General features: G+C 47.4%; 1 protein-coding gene across 1 annotated transcript in view; it reads left to right on the top strand.

The window, feature by feature from the left end:
- The window catches only part of CADM3 (cell adhesion molecule 3), a 183,017-nt gene extending 169,558 nt beyond the window's left edge, over positions 1–13,459 (top strand). Inside the window, exons 3-7 of the mRNA XM_048511833.1 lie at positions 2,163–2,315; positions 4,757–4,894; positions 7,169–7,339; positions 10,948–11,038; positions 13,189–13,459. Coding sequence (XP_048367790.1) covers positions 2,163–2,315; positions 4,757–4,894; positions 7,169–7,339; positions 10,948–11,038; positions 13,189–13,438 — 803 coding nt within the window. The 3' untranslated portion in view covers positions 13,439–13,459. The remainder of the gene's footprint in view (positions 1–2,162; positions 2,316–4,756; positions 4,895–7,168; positions 7,340–10,947; positions 11,039–13,188) is intronic.
- Positions 13,460–13,960: the final 501 nt, after the last annotated feature.

Below are 13,960 nucleotides of genomic sequence, written 5' to 3'. Positions count from 1 at the left end.
CACTCAGAGCCCTCTTTGTGGGCACCCGTGCCATCACCCCAGTTTGGGCACTCGGCAGTGGCAGAGTGTCAAGGGGACGAGGGGTGCGCAAAGGCGTTCCAGCAGTGTGACAGGGATGTTTCGGGGCGTCCCAGGGGAGGGCGGGGGCAGACAGGGGCGTGGCAGGGGTGCAGGGCACACAAGTGCCCCGGATGCAGTTTCCCCTTGCTCTGCCCCTGGCACTCGATCTCTAAAAGGTTCGCCACCACTGCCATATGCCAATAGGAAGGTAAAAAACTGCTATATGCCAATAGGAAGGTAAAAAAACCAATGCCTTACAGTTCATTCTCGAAAGTATTCACTTCTTCAGGGGAATTCATCTTGGTAATCTGGGGGGGGGGATCTGTAATTCTGGGGGATCCCCAGATCCCACCTGGAGGCTGTTATCCCTAGCTCGTCACCATAAAGCATCCCTGTTTATCATGGCAGCATGTCCATCTACTGTGGCAGGGCAGTTGTGTGGCGTAGTGGTTTAATGCGGAGGACTCTAATCTGGAGAACTGGGTTTCTTTGCCCGCTCCCGTACATGAAGCCTGCTGGGTGACCTGGGGCCAGTCACAGTTCTCTCAGAATTCTCTCAACTCCACCTACCTCACAAAGTGCTCGTTGTGGGGAAGGGACGGCAAGGAGTTTGTATGTTGCTTTGAGACTCCTCACAGGCAGAGAAAAAGCAGGGTATAAGAACCAACTTTTCATCTTGTTTTGTAACCTGGCCCCTTGACTTCCCTGCTAAGCTGGCCATCATATTGAGGGAACAGTTGCTTGACGGTTGAGGGGAGTACTTTGCCCCCATGCAGATGGTTTATTGATTATAGTCCACCCCTATAAATCTGAGAGAGAAATATATTGATTTTAATACTGTAAATTCCAGACATGCAATATATACTATTTCATGGTATTTTATAGCATTTTTAAAACATTGCTGATTATGTGTTTTCATCTTCTTATATATATAGCATATGATAGTTGTAATGATCGTTCTGGCTAAGCGATAAATTCCGTTTTACAACTCTGAGTCTCTTCTCATCTCCTGCTGTCATGACATGTCATTTTAGTTCAGATCTTTTCGAACACTGTGACCTTTCTCACGATACCCTTCAGCTCCAAACCTTTCTAGAACACGTGACCCAATTTGTTATAGGTAATAGCAGCTAGCAACCTGCGGCTCTCCAGCTAGCAACCTGCGGCTCTGCTGGCAGGGGCTGATGGGATTTGTAGTCCACGAACATCTGGAGAACCGCAGCTTGCAGGCCCCTGAGCTAGGACATTCACTGGGCAATCCTAAACAGAGTTATGCTCTCCTAAACCTGCTGATTTTCAAAGGATTTGGGGAAAGTATGATTTTGCTTATGATTTCATTGGAAGCGTTTTAATCTGTTGTCATAAGGACCAGAGATCTGATTTTATTGCTTAGATTTCTATCCCGCTGTCCTTGCTATATCAAACTCGGCGCAGCTTCCAACATGGTGCAATAAAACATATACCACACATGGCACCATAAAAATCCCCATTAAAACATTTCCCCATACTACACACTCAAACTGAAAAACAGAAAGAAAGGAGAAGGGAGGGGAATAGAGGACAGCCAAGATGGATTTAATCCCCTGGCTGGAAAGGAAGGTAGGAAGGAAGGAAGGAAGGAAGGAAGGAAGGAAGGAAGGAAGGAAGGAAGGAAGGAAGGAAGGAAGGAAGGAAGGAAGGAAGGAAGGAAGGAAGGAAAGAAAGAAGGAAAGAAATGAAGGGAGGGAGGGAGGGAGGGAGGGAGGGAGGGAGGGAGGGAGGGAGGGAGGAAGGAAGGAAGGAAGGAAGGAAGGAAGGAAGGAAGGAAGGAAGGAAGGGAGGGAGGGAGGAAGGAGGGAGGGAGGGAGGGAGGGAGGGAGGGAGGGAGGAAGGAAGGAAGGAAGGAAGGAAGGAAGGAAGGAAGGAAGGAAGGAAGGAAGGAAGGAAGGAAGGAAGGAAGGAAGGAAGGAAGGAAGGAAGGAGGTTCTATATTAGAAACAACATAGTCTGTTTTCATGGGCGTGGTTTTTAAGAGTTCCCAGTTTGGTTTTTGAGTGTCACCAATGTCTGAAACCCGTGTTGCTCACTGCTTTTTGCAATCTCATCTTTCCTCCTCCCTGAAGCACTGCGAGATAATCGAATTCAGCTGGAGAAGTCTACGTCCTATGAACTGACAATCAGCATTGATAATGTGTCACTGGCAGACGAAGGAGAGTACACCTGCTCCATCTTCACCATGCCCGTGCGGACTGCAAAAGCTGTCGTCACTGTTCTGGGTGAGGCAAAGCGGAGGATGGAATGAGACTGGGGGAGAGGGTGGTTTTAAGGGATGACCATAGTCAGGAACAAACATAATCCAGATTCCGCGGTCGAGAACTAGAAAGGGGAATGAAAGAGAAGGGCAATATTTATTTCATTTATTTAGTACCTTTATTTATTGCCTCTCTCAGCAGAGTTCTCAAGGCAGCGCCCTCCTTCAAAATGAGAATCAGAAAATATCAATCAAATCAAATTCAAAAAACCTTCAGCAAAGTGCACCTTTAACAGAGGACAAAAACCTACATGAGTAATTTAGGGTTGCCAACTTTGGGTTGGAAAATACCTGCAGATTTGGTGGGTGGAGATGGAGGGGGCAGTGATTGGGGAGACGAAGAACCTCAGCAGGGTATGATGCCATATTCACCCAGCGTGGTGTAGTGGTTAAGGGCAGGTGCACTCTAATCTGGAGAACTGGGTTTGATTCCCCGCTCTTCCACTTGAGCTGTGGAGACTTATCTGGGGAACCAGATTAGCTTGTGCACACATGCCAGCTGGTTGACCTTGGGCTAGTCACAGTTCTTCGGAGCTCTCTCAGCCCCACCCACCAGGAAGGGAAAGGAGATTATAAACCCCTTTGGTTTTGCTTGCAGGAGAGAAAGGGGGGATATAAATCCAAATTTTACTTTTTCTTCCAAAGCGGCAATTTTTTCCCCCCCAGGGAAAACTAATCTTGATCATCTGGAGACCAATTGTAATAACAAGAGGTCTCCAGGTGCCCCCCTGGAGGTTGGCAACCGTACTCCTAAGGAACCACAAAATCACTGGTATGTGCGTCACCCAGACTCTAGCCTGGCTGCTTGAAAACCAGCTGGGAATCGCTTTTGCTTTGAAATCTCTGATAGCTCACAGTTTGAAGGTTTAAAATTCATTGTTTGAGATTCTCGTTCAGGGCTGGCATCTGGGGGTTAGCGTTGTCAGCCGCCTGCTGAGCCCCAAATCTCCCGCAGACCGTGGGAGAGTCTCCCAATGGGAGGCGAACTTGATGTCAGCGTGGGAGAAGCAACGCGTCAGAGGATCCTGCTCTGAGCCGCCGCCTCCTACCTATGTGCTTATTTGAGGCAATTTTTTAGCCTGTCTTTCTTTTGCGGGGCTCCGGGCGTCAATAAAAACGCGTAAACAAGACACGAACTGGGGAGGAGTTGTACTTCCAAGGGCTCTCCAGGCCAAACCTGGAAATTGGCAACCTGAGGTGCATGCAATGGGGGTGGTCAAGGTGGCTGTTACTGAGGAGGCGAAAGATACATCAGTAGAAGGGGACCGTAGCCCCCTCCCACAGGCCTTGTTGTCTTGCCAATATTGACATCTGTGGCAAATGGCTACTGGTCTGTGGTGAAAACTTTTGCATTTTGTGCTTGAAGCCTCCACAAGACCTTGGTCCTATGTAGCAGTTCTAGTGACTAAAGTGGTGGACTCTAATCTGGAGACCCGAGGTTGATTCTCCACTCCTTCGCATGAGCAGCAGACTCTTATCTGACGAACTGGATTTGTTTCCCTGCTCCTCCACGTGAAGCCTGCTGGGTGACACCACCTACCTCATAAGAGGCCTGTTGTGTGAGGAGGAAGGGAAACAGTTTGTCAGCTGTTTTGAGACGCCTTCCGGTGGAGAAAAGTGGGATATAAACCCAAACTCTTCTTTTTGCTCTTTTTTCATCTGGGCGTCACAGAAGAGAAAGAACATATCTCCCAACCAACGGCCTTAGGGGCCTGGTCTGCACATCAGAGGCATAGCTGGGCCAAACTGCGCCTGGTGCGCAGTCTATATTTTCGGGGGGGCCCATGCCCCCCACTGCGGCAACCCACCCCCCCATGGCATCCCCCCTTCCCACACTTACCTTAGTTCCTTTTCTTCTCCTAGAACGTTTTCAGGCTGAAAAAAAGGCCTATTCACAGTTCAGGCTGAAAAACGGCCTGATGGGAACTATACTTCCGAGGAGACCTTGTGAGCCCCAAGGTCTCCTGGGAACTTTAGTTTCTCAGGCCGTTTTTAGCCTGTACTGGGAACAGGCCTTTTTTTCAGCCTGAAAAAGTTCTAGGAAAAGGAACGGAACTAAGGTAAGTGTGGGAAGGGGGATGGGGGGGGCGCTGCAAGAGGGTGCTGTGGGGGAAGGGGGAGGGGCCTGGGGTGATTTTCCGCCCCCCAGATGTGCGCCCGGTGCACAGCGCACCCCACCCTGTCCCCTTGTAGCTCCGCCACTGCAACACATGCAGAAGAATGAATTCTGAGGTGGGTGGGGGGGGGTAGTGTGAATTGTACCACTGTGAGCTGCTGGCTGGGATGGCAACCCGGAATGGTTTTTGGCATTTGGGGCAGGTGCGCTACATTTTTCCAGGGTTTCAATGTAACTGTTGATTTTTAAACCTAAGTCCTTAACATTAGAATCTGCATCTGCTCTTGCAGGAGTTCCCCGGAAACCCCAGATCTTTGGCTACAGGGAGCCACTGAAAGACGGGCAGACGGCCAAGCTGAGGTGTGTCTCCTCGGGCAGCAAACCTCCGGCTCGGCTCGAGTGGCAGAAGGGGGGCACGTCACTTTCAGGTGGGTAGTAGAAGGTTGATCTTTATTTCAGAGCTGGGTAAGAACAGCTGCGATGGATCAGACTCAAGCTGTATGTATTTCAGCATCCTACAGTTACTAGCTGTTCTCCCCCCAATATTTGTCACTCAAGTCTGGTACTCAGATATACTGCCTCTGAACACAGATGTTCCATTTAGCTATCATGGCAATCATAGAAAGCCAGTTAAGACCATCTCCATATTTTGTGTCAGTGTCTTCTGCAAGTATCTAACCAAGGGAACTTTGATTCTCAGATGCTTATTCCCTGAAAACCTTTTTGGTCTCTAAGGAGTTACAGAAGCTGAATCTAGCTAGCTAGCTAGCTAGCTAGCTAGCTAGCTTGCTTGCTTGCTTGCTTGCTTGCTTGCTTGCTTGCTTGCTTGCTTGCTTGCTTGTTTGTTTGTTTGTTTGTTTGTTTGTTTGTTTGTTTATTTGTTTATTTATTTATTTATTTATAAGCCGCCCTCCCCTGGAGGGCTCAGGGCGGCAAACAACAGACAATAGAGCACAATAAAATCAATAGTATCAAACTATAAAATCATTAAGAACAGCTCTATATATTAAAACCCAACCCCATTAAAAGCAGCGTTCTAACATCAAATATATCAATGGCGTCTCTGTAATCAATCCCATGAAAGGAAAAGGGGGAAGAAAGGGGCGGTAGGTCTACAGATGTTATAGTGAAAAATGGGGAGGGGGGGAGGGGAGGGGATTGCCTCTAGTAAGCAGCAAAATATGTAACTTGCCACTTTTTTGGGCCCTCCTGCTGACCCCAGACTATCAGATAAGGGATGTTTTAAAAATAATTTGTTTTAGATTTTTTTCTAAAAAAAATTGGCAGAGAATTTGTTTGCTATTTTGAGCCAGACTGCCGACAGAGTCACAGATGGAGAAATTACGTACTTCGAGATAACGTGGAGACATTTCCAAGCTTGAGATTTTGACAGTTTACACCCCTAACTGAATCTAACTTTAGCACCGGGTTTGATTCTCCATTCCTCTACATGACGCCTGCTGGGTGACTTTGGGCTGCTCACAGTTCTCTCAGAACTCTCCCGGTCCCATCTGACTGTTGTGGGGAAAGGGAGGGGAAAGGGGTTTGTGAGCTGCTGTGAGACTCCTTACGGTTGAGAAAATCCCAACTCTTCCTCTTTTGTTCTACCGTGAGGATATACAGCCAGATGGCACCTCTGAGTTTCCCATGGAAACTTGGTTCTGAAGCACTGTAGAGGCCGTTTGGACTGGGGGGGGGGGGGCTGTGGGGGGATAGGGCTTCAGGCTCCTCCCCACTAGTCTCTGACCTGAAACAGCCCTGCAGGTATCCATTGCTTCATGGGTGAACTGCGCATGTAAGTATTCAGAATATGTGACCCCCTTCCTGGGCAGGGGCAAGTAATGCTCTCCCAGCATAGGCAGTGCTGCTTACCTCTGCTGCCTGCCATCATTTCCCAGGCCTGAAGGAGAGAACTGAGAATTTGGGGGAGGTTCAGCAGCATTATGATGTCACTTCCAGCAAAACCCAGGCATGATTCCATTACATTGGGAGTGCCTCTCTCGGATCTGCCCAAAACTCTATGGTTTAACCAAAGAGTTTTGTGAGGATCTTAGCGTATCCTCCCACCTGAAGCAATAGCATCGCTTACACCAGAAGTGACATCACACACCAACACAATGCCGGCACACCTGGCTTCGCCCCTCTTTTCCTCCTGGGAGATTGCCAGCCTTAGCTGGCATCTCTACCTCAGGAACTGTTTTGGGTAAGGAAAACTGAGGAGCAAAGTATGAAGCTCACTTTCTAGAGCATAGGTGCCAAACGCGTAGCCCTCCAGATGTTATGGACTACAGTTCCCATCATGCTGGCAGGGGATGATGGGAACTGTAGTCCATAACATCTGGAGGGGCACGAGTTTGACACCTGTGTGCTAGAGCTTAGTCATGATCTAAAGTGAGTCCCTGCAACGGTTCAGAATTGAGTTCCCACGAGCAACTCACAACTACTATCTTTCAACAAATCCCCACGCCAATTGCACATTACATATAACACCTAGTTTGAGCCGCAAAGAAGTTTCCAGCAAATGTTCACTTATGCAAGTTTCTCGACAACTGCTCTCCCTCCTCCCCGAGGCCACAAACCTGGGCAGTGAAAATGCATGTTGGCCAATCATCCTAGACCCCCAAACCAAAACTCTGCTGCTCCCTTTCCCTCTTTGCTGCAGTTCCCCGGTAACAATTAATGCTGTCTTGCCACTTCAATAGGTAAAGACTTCGAGGTGACAGAAGACAGCAACGGGAAGACGTTCACCGTCTCCAGTCATGTTGAATTTGTTGTCAGTAAGGAAGATAATGGCGTCGATGTCACCTGTATGGTTCGTCATCCTTCACTGCCGAACTCTGCCTCATCAACTACTCTGAAGATAGAAGTCTTCTGTACGTCACAGTGGGCTGCCGGGCGAGGGATGGGGAAGGGATGGAACTAGGCATAATAATTTCAGCTGGTATTAGGATCCATGTTACAGTGCCTAGCACAGTGATGGCGAACCTTTTCAAGGCCGAGTGCCCAAACTGCAACCCAAAACCCACTTATTTATCGCAAAGTGCCAACATGGCAAGTTAACCTGAATACTGAGGTTTTAGTATAGAAAAAACGGTTGGCTCCAAGGTGCGCATTACTCGGGAGTAAGCTTGGTGGTAGTCGGTGGCTTTGCTTTGAAGCAACTGTGCAACGCTTCGAACGGGTGAATCACGACCCTAGGAGGGTTTACTCAGAAGCAAACCCCATTGCCAGCAACCAAGCTTACTCCCAGGTAAAGGATCACGCTTCCGTTCTTCCCATTGAAATCAATAACAGCGCTTAACAGGGTTACCTACACTGCTTCCCCAAAACTAGGTTTTAGGTTTAATGCTAATAATCTCCCTGAAATAATTGCACATGACGAACTCTGTGCACGCGTGCCCACAGAGAGGGCTCTGAGTGCCACCTCTGGCACCCATGCCATAGGTTCGCCACCACTGACCTAGCAAGACAAGGGGAGAGGAAGGGAAAGGAGCTTGTAAGCCACCTTGAGTCTCCTTACAGGAGAGAAAGGTGGAGTATAAATCCAAACTCCTCCTCCTCCTCCTCCTCCTCCTCCTCCTCCTCATCCTCCTCCTTCTTCTTCTTCTTCTTCTTCTTCTTCTTCTTCTTCTTCTTCTTCTTCTTCTTCTTCCGGAGACTGATATCCGGGTAACACATTGCACTTTATGTGCAATGAACATGAGAATTACTCAACACACATGTACAGAAAAATCAAGTGTTCAGTGTTCAAGGATTGTATGCCCTTTCACCGTAATTTAGGAACAGGGCTACTGGCTGCTGATTTGAGCTAGTGATAGGATTTTGGATCTCCTTACAGAAGCCAAAATGTTGTTTGCTAAAATATCCAGAATTTAAATATCAAATGATGGAATAGCAATGTTTGGATAGCGGCTAAGTTTAAACAGAGAAGAAATGTTCAGCCATGTGGTGTGAGACAAAAGGTTTTTGCAAATTGCTGAAAACCTTTCTTTGACTTCTGGTAACATATATTTGAGTGACATTTGAAATACATAAAGAATTGCTGCTAGAGCAGCAGTGGTGTCAGTGGTTAAGAGCAGGTGCACTCTAATCTGGAGAACTGGGTTTGATTCCCCGCTCTGCCACTTGAGCTGGGGAGACTTATCTGGGGAACTAGATTAGCCTGTGCACTCCCAACACATGCCAGCTGGGTGACAGTTCTTCGGAGCTCTCATAGCCCCCACCCTCCACCTCACAGGGTGTTTGTTGTGGGAGGGGTGGGAGGGAAAGGAAATTGTAAGCCCCTTTGAGTCTCCTTACAGGAGAGAAAGGGGGGGATATGAATCCAAATTCTTCTTCTTATGGGTTTGTTGTGGTGCAGTAGTTTCAGTTCTTAACATTTTCATCTGCATCTATGGCTGGCACCTTCAGAGGCATGTCACTGTAAGATGTGTTTCCCTTCGTAGCACAGTGTGGAGTGTTCTGTGAAGATGGCTATCTGTTTTGTCCACCTCCCGGGATATCCAGCTTTACAGAACACTCCGTACTGTGCCACGGAGAGAAACATATCTTTCCGCTCCATGCCTTGAAGATGCCAGCCGTAGATGTTGGAGAAACATGAGGAACTAAAACTACCACACCATGGCTACACACCCTGAAAACCCCACACCAGCCAATTAATTCCGTTCATGAGAGCCTTTGATAATACATGTATAGACCTATATGACAATCATTAAGTGCTGTACCTTATGATTCTTGACAAATGTATTTTTCTTTTATGTACACTGAGAGCATATGCACCGGAGACAAATTCCTTGTGTGTCCAATCACACTTGGCCAATAAAGATTCTATTCTATTCTATTCTATTCTATTCTATTCTATTCTATTCTAGAATCCTTCTTCTCTGTTATTATCTGTTCTGTTTTCATGACTTTTGTAAATTTGGCTGTATAAAAATGTTTCAAGAACAGAAACCACCGTGAGCAGGCCTCGTTCCCCACAAGGCCTTCCCTCTTCTTCCACACACAGAAGGGAAGGCCTCTTCCACTATGAGAATTGATGGGCATCCGTGAATTGCAAAATAGGGTTTATTCCCCTTCAGAACCAGAAGCAGATATCTGTTGACAATATTTTGAAGACAAGTCTTTTGAAGTACTGGAAGCAGAGCTTTTGGAAATTTGGCTATATAAGAAGGTTTAAAGAACAGAAACCATTGTGAGCAATCTAGTTTCACAGAAGGCCTCTTCTTTCACACACGGAAAGGAATGCCTCTTCCACTGTGAGAATTGATGGGCATCAGCGAATTGCAAAATTGAGTTTTTTTCCCCCTTCAGAACCAGTGTTTCATCACCTATAAACGTTTGCAGCATCATTAATCCACTACTGGATTAAAACTCTCATTTAAAACTCTGCTTTGATTATGTGTCCCTGTATTGCAGGGGGTTGGACTTGATGACCCTTGGGGGTATCTTCCAACTCTATGATTCTCTATGATTCATCATATTCCTATATCTGTTGACAAATGAAGAATGTTTTTGAAGACAAGTATTTTTTAAGGACCAGAGGCAGGAGATAAAGTCTCAGGAGAGCCATTCTCCTCTGATCCACAGGAAGGAATGAAATTATAATTATTATTTAAATTTCTGGAATGTCTCCTCTAAGATGGGGCCCGATACATGTTCCATCTGAAAGCTAGGAAGGCTTGCTTTCTTTTCCTTCTGAGCTTTTTATTCATATTTAAATTTAGGCAAATGGGATCAATTAATAAATCAGTCGAAAATAATTGAAGCTGGACGTAAAAGAAACCCTTTGGAATGGCACAAGAAAAGGATCTATTAACTCCTTGCTTCATAGTAGCTTCATCCATTCCTTTTTGTGGCTCCAACTCCACTGGCTATGAGTTATGTTTTCATTGCTTTTGTCAGTTTGGGTGCACAAAAACGTTTCAAAAACTTTTGTTAATGTGCATTTTGAAAAGATTCTCTGCGTCTTCCCCCATCCTCTGTCCTCGTTATCTGTCATCTTGGCTTCCTATTTTTCCCTCCTTCTTGCTGTCTCTGCTCTCAATCTAATCTGTTTTTCAATCTCACTTCCCCCCCCCCCCCCCCCGAATATTCACCCTCATTCCTTTTTCATCTCTCCGCTTTGTACGCTTAGAAGACTCTTCTGTCATCCACCCAAATGGCAGTGCCCTCTTCCTTTTGTTTGGGAACTTATTGAAAACGCTTTCTCCCTCCCGATTTGGCTTTTGTTCTTCCTTGATTGACATTTTGGCAACCGATTCCCTCCTTTCTAATCCCCCTCCTCTCCCGTGCCAGGATTTATGAGCTTGTAAACTGGCAGGTCTGGCTGTGTCTTCTGGAAGTGGTGTACCAAAGCAGTGTATTGAGTGGACTGCTCGATCTGGATCACATTTGACAGCTCAAACTTCAGGGGTGGGTGCATGCGAGGTTCTCAGTGGCCAATCCGAGAGAGTCATTTGATTTTTCTTTGCCTCTCCAGATGTGCCCATTGCTTCTATCCAGCCAGATCCCACCTACCCACGGGAAGGAGAAATCCTGAAACTGGAGTGTGATGGTCAAGGCAACCCAGTGTAAGAACTCTCTCTTCCCACCCTCTGGTGTATTCCGCACAAGTCACCGAAAACATTTGCAGAAGTTTGCAAAACATTTTTGACACACACACCCATTTCACCTCCATTTTTTTTTAAAAAAATGGTGAAAATAAACAGGCAAGAAGGGACGGAGTGACCTCAGAGACAAGATAGAAAACGACATCGAGGAGAAAGTTTGGGGGGGGGGGGGCAGAGAGGCATGGAAAAGCTTTTAAAAATGTTCTGAAAACATTTTGGGCAAAGGAATCGCCGGAAAGGAGGATGCATTTAAAACGTCCTGAGGCTGCAAATAAAATAGTTTGCGGTGAACTCCATGTTCAGCTCCACAGAGGAGACATTTTACTTCCTGCCTCAGAACATTTTGTTTTAGTTGTGCAGACTGATGCTTTAGTTGTGCAGACTGATGCTTTAGTTGTGCAGACTCCAAACTGATGCTTATGTTCAATTCAAGAGGAATGGGTTTACACCCCTTACTTTCCTTGATGGTGGAATTTCTCTAGGTGCAGCATTTGTTAATTCCAGAAGTGAACAGTGCCCAGTTGGCTGCCCTTTTGGATTCCTGTGTGCCCCGTTGTCCTTCATGCCTTGGAGTGTATTGAAAAAAGACTGTGAAGGAAACACAGACACAGTGTCCGATCCAGCAGGTCCTTTCCACAAATCATGGCTCTTTCCTCTGATGCAAGGCACCTCCTAGCACCCGGGAGACAGCTGCTTGTGCAGGGGAAATGAACAGTATATACAACACAAATTTATCTGTGCTCTAATTTGTGTTGCGCACATATACTTTGAAAACACGTGTATTTTGTTGGGCATGTTTACAGCAGAAGCCCAGAGTTTGGAAGAGGCTTCTATTGCCCCTGATAACAGTTTTGCTAATTAGACGAAATCAGAGAACACCTTGTTTATTTTGATTATTGAGAAACATCAATACAGTCTTCTTAGCAGGATTATCTTATCTGTTAAAAATAGAGAAAGAGTAAGAGTTATTTAAGTGATTATATGAGTTGACTCACTGATGTCAATACACCTTTATGCATTTTTTGTGCAGCACGGCACCTTTTTAACCTTTCAGGTGCACCGGCCCCATTTTTTTGATGGTTAAACCTCCAGATCAGCAATTCCCAACCAGGGTTCCGTGGTACCCTGGGGTGCCATGAGCATGTCCCAAGGGTACCGCGGCAATGCTACCAGCCCCCCTCACTTTTGCGGTGTCTCCCGCCGGCACCAGCAAGGATATGGAGCTGGCCCAGGGAGCAGGGCCTGCCGCAAGGTCAGCAGCCCCCCCCCCCCCCGTGCTTCATTCTGGGAGGGGAAGGAGGGGGATGGCAAGCAGGGGAACTAGGAGGGGAAGGTGGGGGGAGGATGGCAGGGGTACCGTGAGATATGAAGAGTGAGGTCAAGGGTACCATGACGTCAAAAAGGTTGGAAAACACTGCTCCAGATAGTGACTGGAGATCCTCTGGGGTTACAACCAGAGGTGGGATCCAGCAGGTTCTCACAGGTTCCCGAGAGTAGGTTACTAACTATTTGTGTGTGCCGAGAGGGGGTTACTAATTGGTGATTTTGCCACATGATTTTTGCCTTAATTACGCCCTTCCTCCGCTCCTCAGCAGTAGCGCGCAGAACTTGAAGCAGTCTAGCAGGAGGTGCACCGGCGTGCGTGGCAGCCTGCGCTTGCGTGCATTCGTTTCCCGCCCAAGGACCGGCGCAGCGGCTGCATCCTTGCCACAGCCCCGCCCCCGGAATGCCCGACCACGCCCCCATTGTGCCCCACCCAGCCCCATTGGCGTTACGCCACTGTTTGAATCCCACTACCATGGGAACCTGTTACTAAATTTTTTGGATCCCACCACTGGTTACAACTGATCTCCAGGTGACAGAAATTGGGTCACCTGCAGAAAATGGTCGCGTTGTAAGGTGAACTCTATGGCACTAAAGCCCACTGAAGTCCCTCCCCTTCCTCCTTAGGGTCCACCCCCAAAATCTCCAGGTATTTTCCAATCCAGAACTGGCAACCCTGTTCAGTGACTCTGCATACATGAAGCATTTTGAGCCCAAACAATGCATCAGAGTCCCCAGATACTTTAGCTTAAATTGGGTTCTCTTAATTGGCCGTTCTCTCTTCTCAGCCCCCAGGAGTTCATTTGGCGGAAAGAGGGTGTTCTCACCCCATTGGCAGAGACCCAAGACAAAGTCCTTCTCTTCCCCTCTTTGAACAAAAGCGACAGCGGGACCTACATCTGCAGCGCCACCAACATCATGGGCACCTCCGAGGCGAGGTACAACCTGGCTGTGAATGGTAAGCATCGTTCTGCAGTGCCCTCTGCTGGCTGGAGGCCTGTATTGTCTAACGGAGTCCCTTTCCTTGATACAGTATAAGGAGCTCCGTCTTGAGCTTTCTACGTGCATTTCTAAGGTCTTCTCGGATGATTCTCAGGACCAGAGGTTACAAAGACAGTTGATGTCTGACCAGTGGAGAAACTTTGCTGCTTGTTTCAATTTTTATTTCTTTTTCCAGGTTTTCGTCCACTTTTCAAGTAGGGCCCTCCAGATTTTGGCTTCAGGCAGAATCCAGTGGCAACATTGGGAGGGGCGGTGTTAACATTGGACCAACTGGGGCAGCGGCCCCAGGTCCCCCACTGGGATGGCTTTTCTGGAGGCCCCCAGCTGCTGCAGCATTGCTGCCTCGGGGCTCTCTACCGTCCCTCATGGGTGGTTGTAGCCTTCTCCCATACGTTCTTGCCCAGGAATTCAGATCACAAGAAAAGGCCCTCCTGACTGCCGCATCAAGATACACAGGTCAACCTCCCCAGGAAAGAACGTTTGGCTTCCTCACTCTCAGCCTGCTTTTGGTTAAACCTATTATTAGTACTTGATCTGAGATTGCAAATGCCTTAGCAG

This window comes from Sphaerodactylus townsendi, linkage group LG01, assembly GCF_021028975.2.
Source record: "Sphaerodactylus townsendi isolate TG3544 linkage group LG01, MPM_Stown_v2.3, whole genome shotgun sequence".
Lineage (NCBI taxonomy): Eukaryota > Metazoa > Chordata > Lepidosauria > Squamata > Sphaerodactylidae > Sphaerodactylus > Sphaerodactylus townsendi.
Note: the sequence above shows the minus strand (reverse complement) of the source record. Positions and strands in the feature narration are given on the sequence as shown.